At 36.7% G+C, this 8,468-nt stretch overlaps 1 protein-coding gene across 3 annotated transcripts; it reads right to left on the minus strand.

The window, feature by feature from the left end:
- LOC113690875 (MLO-like protein 11) lies at positions 1-7,616 on the minus strand. Of its 3 annotated transcripts, none has more exons than XM_027208982.2 (16): positions 7,481-7,616; positions 7,191-7,384; positions 6,684-6,741; positions 6,335-6,570; positions 5,870-5,986; positions 5,471-5,531; positions 4,895-4,989; positions 4,436-4,510; positions 3,462-3,547; positions 2,900-2,949; positions 2,635-2,675; positions 2,107-2,277; positions 1,905-1,940; positions 1,190-1,257; positions 1,028-1,088; positions 1-627 (listed from the first exon to the last, which is right to left on the minus strand). In XM_027208982.2, exons 2-16 carry the CDS (start codon positions 7,314-7,316, stop codon positions 232-234), a joined length of 1,677 nt encoding a protein of 558 aa, XP_027064783.2. In that variant the 5' UTR covers positions 7,317-7,384; positions 7,481-7,616; the 3' UTR covers positions 1-231. The 3 variants fall into 3 exon arrangements, with proteins under 3 accessions (XP_027064783.2, XP_027064784.2, XP_027064782.2); XM_027208983.2 differs by having other exon boundaries at positions 7,191-7,381; positions 7,481-7,610; XM_027208981.2 differs by lacking the exon at positions 7,481-7,616 and having other exon boundaries at positions 7,191-7,455.
- Between the last annotated feature and the right edge of the window lie 852 nt (positions 7,617-8,468).

Genomic DNA, 8,468 nt, shown 5'->3' on the forward strand with positions numbered 1-8,468 from the left:
TTCTCAAATTTGATCATAGGGGCTGTAACCATGACCTATTCTCTGTCTGCAATTTCTCATCTTAATGCTGTAAGACACCAAGAGTCAATACAGTAAACCCCAATGTATCATATCACCGTGATCTATTAATGACTATGTTAGATCTAACAGCCTGCAAAAGTATTCACAGAAACTTCACCGTCATTATAACAGTCAATCTTGTCTTCTGACTTTGCTATGGCTGCATCACCGTCACTCTCTTTCATCCTTTCTTGTAGGCATTGAATTTGATCTCGTAACCATTTCTGGCATAAGTCTAGGAGAAAGTGTGGAAGATACGGTAGCCGAAGGTCGAAGGAGAGGCGTACCAATCCTGCTTGAATTTTCATTAGGAGTTGGAGAATGATCAGTAATTATGATGGTGGGTGGCTGTAACTCAATTTCAGTGGCAACAGGTGCAGGTCGAGGGCTGTCTAGCAACTGTTGGTCATCTTCATCAAGGGATGCTACTGTGCTCGTCTCTGTTCTGATAGTCGAATCATCAGTGAAAATGCCCAACCTTCTTTTCCTCCTTGCTTCCTTGCCCCAACCATGGATCGTCTCTCGTATTCTCTGGGGAATTAACGCTGCCTTGTAGTTTGAACCCATCTGGAAAGGAAGCCGATTGCCAATGTTTATGACTTCATTAACAACATGCAAAAATCCTGAATTGCTTCACATCAATCCAGTGATCATTGTTGCATCATAAATTGCACACACTAAGGTGGTAAAAAAGGAGTTGTTCAGAATTGATTAAGTTCTGATGTTTTTAAAATATTTCCTACCAGACATCAACCCATTAGATTTAAGAAGTCCATCTTGGAAACCATCAATTGGAAACAAACATGATAGAGGGCAGTCATCATAAAGAAATGCATCAAGAGAGCCTCTCAGCTTGTTTCCAGGAAAAATGTCACCTTGAAGTTCCTAATCACAATAACTTGAGCGCCTTTTGCGTCTTGTCACCAGAATGCATTTATATTCAAATTCAATTCCGAACAAAATATACCTGAGTCACAAGAGCATAGAGCGGCAAGGTGCTATAGCTGCACAGAAACTGTCCTGCAAACCTGGTCGCAGAAACAATTGGTCAATGGTTATAAAGCTACACAATACTCATGACAGAATACATGGTATAAACAAAAGGGCAAGAAATTGAAATTCTGCATACCCCAGAATTAGCCGTAGATACACAAGCATGTGGTTCTTAATAAAGCATGAATTATATCCAAATTGCCACTGTAATGCAAGCACAGCTTTGTGAAAAATCATACATCTTCTTCCACAAACATATATGTACAGAAAGCTGTTAAGAGTAAGCTGTAATATCATGTAATCTTCACATCATGCTATTTTAATTTTGCCAATCCAACTTGGTTAGAAACAATTGAAACTTCAGGGGATAAGATAACCAATACTAGTGAAGTCAAACCTATTCCTGGTTATTTGATTCTCTAGGCCATTAGTAGGAAACAACATTTTCATGCTCCTCTCCTGTTTGGGGGTTTTAAGCAGGTAAAAAGGAAGAGAAATGAACTGATGAAAAGTTAAAAAGAGCTTCCTGTTCAAACATGGAGATTGGAAGTGAAGCCTCATAATTTATTTTCTATACAGACTTTTGTCAATAAGAACGGCCAATCAGTTCAAAACCGATCATCTTAGGTTTTCTTTAAAAGTCTAAAAGAAAACGAGAGAAACTTATCAAATTTTTGTTTGTTTTGTCTCAGAGCTAAAGTTTCTTCTTCCCTTTTTCCTGAAATCCCAAACTAGGGAGAACCACTATTATACTTAGTCTCAATATATGAACATTAACTCAAGCAAGGATTGAGTTATAAAGACAGCATCAAGTAACTAAACAAAGGACTCAGTCATGGAAAGAGGAATACCCAGAACCAGAAAAAGGACGCCAGCTCAAACGCATTCTGCAAGAAAAAAAGGGGGGGGGGTCAATATCAGAAAGGCATCAGCTTTGAGAGATCTTTATTTATGAAATTGGGGTCACTGGGGGTTGGAAGGGGGGGGGGGTTAGGTGTTGGTAGTGAGTTGTTGAGAGTTGGATATTAAACCAAAGATGTGAAAATTGCTAACCTGGAAGAGAATAAAATGAATTAAGGACAACAATAGTTGTGGCTTCTTGAACCAAAAAAGTTCATCTCGCGGCTTTAACCTTCCTTGGGGGTGAAATACACTAATTCCAGCACTCTCCAAAGCCAATGTTGCAATAATATGCTGCAGCTTTGTGCCCACAAGCAAAACAAGCTGCATAAGAAGGTACCAGAAGGCAATGATAAGTAGAGAGAACAAAAACTTATTCTTGAAATGTTCATGCAGAATTCTGAACAAAAGAAGACTTGAAGAGGTTTAGCTAATCTTTGTTTCCATATTAAAGCAACCTCATCTAACCTAAGTAGAATTTCTGATGTAAACATTCCTTAGAAATAGCATCATGTTCTCAGACATGAACATGGCAACACCTTCTTTTTTTTTTTTCCTTTTCAGATACCATGTCTCCACATGCCATGAAATTGTTACAACACTTGATCTTTGGCCTCTGTAGAGGCATAATTACACTACAATTTAAATCAGTTAAACCCCAAGTAAATCTTGAAAACTTACAGCAATTGGGATCGATGCAATCCAAAAATAAAGATTCGATCCTGCAAGTGTGATAGATTGCAAAAAAGCTCACAAGTCAGCAAGTGGAATTATGCGCAAGCATGGGGACCTATAAAGTTTGCCTACTACTAATGAAATGCATAGAATTGGAACCAATATAGAAATTTGATATGGCAAAGAAACACTTATATGCAATTCCTATCCACGCCTAATCAAGGAAACACAGAAGCAATTTAAGAATCCATTTATAGTGAACTGGAAATACCTTTGACATTGAACAACATGAAAGCCACAACAAACCCCCAGAGTGGGCCACTGCAAGGCATTTAAACAAATTTAAATTAGAAAAGCTGCTATGGAAGATCCAATTCGATCATTTCTCTAAAGATGCCACTTTACTAGAGTGTTCTCTGAATTCAGTGCTGTCTGATTAGCAGCAAAACAAATTAGGAGGGAAAACTAAGGTTAAAGAAATCATGTGCAATGTTTTCCATATGAAACATACCATGTGCAAGTAGAAAGAATTAATAGCACAAGGAATCTAATGGTAATGGCTAACAGCCTGATACCATTCAGTAAGAGATGGATCAAAAAACTGTGAAAATTTTCCTCACTGGTTCAAACCCAACAATTTATGTAAGATTTTCTCCCACATATTTCTTTATGTATAGCTTCCTGCACCAAATAGTGGCTGGATTCTCAAGTAGTTCATTCAAATTATGACTTTTATCCACAGATCAAATACGTGAAAATATGGACTAAGCCTAAAGGTAAACATTTGTGGCCTATATTTTACTAAAAAATTGTTAAAACAGTTGCCTTTTTACCTCACACCAACTATCCTTTGGAATTCTTCCTCCATGGATCGAACCATATAGCTGTGAAAATCATAGTTTGATGTAAGGTTGTGGTTCTGCCATGAATAAGACAAACACAAAATGTAACAGCAATCAATTGTAGCAGGATACTCTTGATTTGTGCGTAAATCCTTGTCAGTGCTACAGCAAATAGAACTATAAAACTCTGCATCTACAAGTCTGATTATAATAGCATTTAGGGCAATCTAACACTTTCGAAGAATTAAAGGAACATTAAAGTTTCTGCAATATAAGAATATTATAGCTCTCAACCCAGAAAACTCTGCTAGCATATTTATTGAATTCCACAATGGCTCGTATTATGCATGACAATTACTTTCCTACAAAAACAATTTACCTAAGGAATTTTGACAGAGCACTAAAATACAGAAATTACTCTCCTCTCTACCATCTTAAAGCTTCAAGATAAGCCCAAAAAAGACTATATGATGTGTCAATTAATATGAAATTACCATCATTAACAATTTGCATTCATTTGTAACATGATCATAGATACGTAAATGCACGGACTTCAAATTCTTAGTTTTAAAAAATTGTGTAAAATGATCCTGGCTGATCATGAACACAAAAAGGAAAGAGAGAAACTGACTACTACATAACTTGTTTAGCTACATCTCTATTCAAAGAGAAATATATTTGAATATAGTAAATCACTTCATCTTTTCCTTCATGGATGCAAAAAATTGATACTGTTCACCAGAAGGTAGAGGATGAACAGCTTGGACAAATTCTTTACACAAGCAACTAAGAATTCTGAGGAATCAAAAATCTTGTATGAGTTTCTTGGACTTGAGAGATATGGAGCTACCAGTTTGAGAATGTAGTTCTCATGGAAGAGTTAGGGATGAAAGTTTAAGGTCAACAATAAGATGTTAAAGACTTTCAATAGGAGTTGGGTACTTTTCATATAGCAGTTTGCGTACCATGAGAAACCCCTTGCGGAGAGTCAGGTAATCAGCACGAACCACTGAACGCCCAAATTGCCGGAAAAAACAAATCTGCATAAGTTGGTGGAACAGCAGTTCCGCAAAAGGTAAACTTCAAAATGAATGCCACAACAAAGTCATATTTCACATCTAGAATACAATAGACAAGAAACTTAATCCAGGATAACACTTCACACAGCTAATATATGAACAATGAGATTGAGTCTCTTGCTCCTTGGCCAAATTGCAATTAAGCTAAGTGAGGTAATGTATAAGTTCTACATAGTTAATGTTTCAAGCTTAAATCTAATCAACAATTACTCAGGTCAGAAGTTAAAAATCCAGTGCATTTGTGCACAACCTTAAGTTCAGTAATATGTTATGAAGTCCAATATACAGCAGATAAGAAATAAATCAGCTATAGGAACATGAAAAAAAATACAGAAGTAATCTTACCACCCAAACAACTAAACCATTCCTGGTCAAGGGATTTGATGTATGGGCTCTAACAAATGTTGATTGCCTTCGCATTGTCATTGCTCGAGTGATCTCTGTGAAGGAAAAAAGCTTAACCTTGATTTTCCTTTTCCTTTGAAAATACTGCATTAAATATTAAAGGAGTTCACCAGTTCATAATTCTTTTGGGTTGTATTTATGCTGACTATTTAGAAAAGGGATATGAATCACATGAAAAGGAATTGCGAAAATTTTAGCCTCATATTGGGTGTGATAAATCATCTTTCAAAAATTACTGAATTGGTTGCTCGACTTCTTGCTACCTAGGCTCTTTGATTTTTTGTATTCACTGCTGCCTAAAGGGCAAAGATATAAATACCTTTTATGCTATCAAAGAGAATCAAAATAAGAAAATCCTAATCTGCTGTAACCACAGGTACTTTGACATCTAAATGCCTAAAAACAGCCAAAAACAGATCAAAGGTAGACATTGTTGGTTTACTTGAATGCTTAGGAGTTTTACATGGAGCAACATGGTGATAACCGTACACAAAACATAAATTGCCTAATACTCACCGGTTAATGTATGATGATGGACCCTGCGAGCCTCATCCTCCCATTCCCTCCAAGTGTGGATCTAGTCAAAGCACACATCAAACAGTCAATGATAGCATTAACTTAAAAAGCATAAAAGCAAAACTAAGCAAAAGAAAAAAAAAAGGGCGTGATGAAATATCATATAATGGGTCTATAGCTTTACCCAATTAAAATTTGCCTCAAGTGGACAAAATTAACAATACATTTTCACATCTAGTCAACTGAGATCTAATAGAAGTAATAAGATTTAAGTAGCAGAAATGAATGACAAAAACAAAACAAAGGCATTAGAGTGTGGTTCTATGGCAATAATGATCTTGCACCAAATTCACTTGAAATCAGGGAACACACTACTGAAGCTTAAATAAAGAACAACACCTTTACAATTGCCAGCAACATTGTTAAGCAGCTGTAAGATATATGCGTGATTGCCATGAGAAAGATGAAGCGATGCAGTTGCTCAAGACCTTCATACGAGACAAACGGTTCATGATTCTGTGTAAAAGAAACAGATTACAAGAGATACAGAAATTCATTCAATAGCAGCAGCATGGAAAATAGATGAAACTGTATTCTGAGAAATAGATGTGATGGTGCATTATGAAAGTGTTTAAATCTTTTCTTTTTTTTTTTTTTTTTTGCTTCTTTCACAATGAGCATCAGGTGTGAATTTTAGTAATTGGAAGGAGAAAGTTCAAAACAAGAGGAGAAAAAGAAGAAAAAAGTTCAGTCCATGCTCAGCCAAAAAGCTTAATTGCTTACTCAAAAAAAGGGGGCAACAGTAACTATTTATCTATTGTGATTGATTAAGTATCTAGAACTGTCGTCTAACGATTAACATGCCTCTTTGCAGGTATTCTGATTCATGCCATTCAACACTCTCCTGTATGAGTGAGGACGTAGAAAAGCTGCCAAAAGTTTACGATGCTTCAAGTTGCTCTCCTCCATTTCTTCATCAATTTCATTCCTACTGCAGGGAGCAAAAATACTATCGTAGAACTTTGATGGTATGCAAATATTGGATATAGTGCTTGCTGTGGCTGTGAGTAGGAGAGATATAAAGCCAAGAAGCATCAACTCTGCATGTGGAAAAGACCAAACAATTTGACGGATATTAAATCCTTAAAATGGCAGGCAAAGGTTGCAAAAAATAGAAAAGTGAAAGACAGCTCAGTTATTGAATCCAAAGTACCTTCTTTCATTTTTTCAACAGCTGCAAGCAAAGGTTTCCGATTAGTTTTCCTCAACCACTGTAAAGACGGAAGCACATAGCTCATGAAAACAAGAAAAATAGACCGTAATTTGCCTATCTGTCATCCAACATATCTAACTAATATGGAACAATATACAAACACAATAGATTCATCAAGAAATTCTCTACTAGGCATTTCAACACACTAACATTTCTTAAGCAACAACAGGAAGACCACCTTCCGAACAGCAGAACAAAACTAGGTTCTTGAAAATGAAAAAGATTCTTAAGCAGTTAGAGTCAAGACAGAATGACATCTGAGGCAACTAAATGACAGTTGGTGAATATGAAAGGTGAAATCTCCCCCTGAACGCCAAGAAATACGAATCCACTGTTGCAGCTCATAGCATCAAGTCTCAAAAATTGAAACATAGAGGATCTCAACCTCAATGTCTGAGCAGTCAATAAGCTAAATGGGAAAAAGGCCAAGTTTGGAGATTGACTCACATTGCATAACCGGTGAATGGATCGCTCCACAAGCAGTGAAACGGCAACAAAGATAGTCAGTACAGAAGCAACGGACCATGTCGGAGTCAGGGCCAATGACCTGGATTCCTGTGCATTTTCCGCCATTGCAAATTGCAATAGACTTGGATTCAGAAATGTTGTTCGATCAAAATCTTCAACGTTAACTCAACCTGCTGCAACCCAATGCCCGTGTATTCTCAGAACCAATAAGTATCCATTCTAGGATAATTCAAAAAAAAAAATTTCTCCAAGAACAGTGCTCAGCTCACATATTATATAAGAGGAAGGCCTGAACTTTGACTGTTGTTTATGTCCACTTCACACCAAAGACTCTGATTTCCGCGGACAGTGGAGGAAATTAAAGAATTTGTTCCCCGTGTTTCTTTCCGTGACTAAGAGTCGGTGACTTTGAAAATTCCTAAGTCAGTATTGCAGACAACAGCGTCCCTTTTGACTTGAAAGACTAAATATGAATGTCTTTGTTGACTATAAAAGAAAACATCCAACCACAAACGTTGGAAAGAAAACCTCCAACCGCAACATTGGATTTTTTGAGCATAAAATGATAATTGAATGTACAAAGAAGAAAATTCCTAACCCCAAATTCAAACCCACTCCAGAAAAGGAACAAGAAGTTCTAGAGAGTTCTCTATTTTTCCAATTGCTCTTTATTATGAGGCCTATCAGAACAGCTCAGAAACTACTACAAACCAAGAAAAGGAATTTCTGAGTTGTGCTGTGAGAAGATGCTAAATGCATACTTCTTTCATCCCCGCTTAAGATTCCAGGACTCAAAAGCTGAAAAAAGGAATATCTTTCTTTTTATTAGGACAGAATCAATATGTGTTCAGCTGTGATTCTCTTTCTGGGTCTGGCTGGGGGAAGTCGACAGAGGAAGTGATTTAAAGCAGGTAGAAGAAACGAGCTAAAACCTGGAGTGCAAAATGGAGAGTGATCTCCTGGGCTTTTCCAAGCTCGTTTCCATCGCATTTATTAATTGTTCACTTGTCAAAGTAAAAAGGAAAAAGGCAAAAGTAGCTCGTCCTCTTTGGTCCTTTTCCGGGAGCACATGTGGGCTCGTGAATCGCGCGTATCAGTGAGAACCTCCACCAGGAAAGACTGAAGAAAAAGACCCCTACATTGTGTTGGCATGGATGCAGGCCTTTTTTTTCACTCTTTTTTTTTTTATTTATTTTTATCTCATATGTATCAAATTATAAAAAATATTATAATAATATTTCAAAAAAAATTATATAA

This window comes from Coffea arabica, chromosome 5c (assembly GCF_036785885.1).
Source record: "Coffea arabica cultivar ET-39 chromosome 5c, Coffea Arabica ET-39 HiFi, whole genome shotgun sequence".
NCBI lineage: Eukaryota > Viridiplantae > Streptophyta > Magnoliopsida > Gentianales > Rubiaceae > Coffea > Coffea arabica.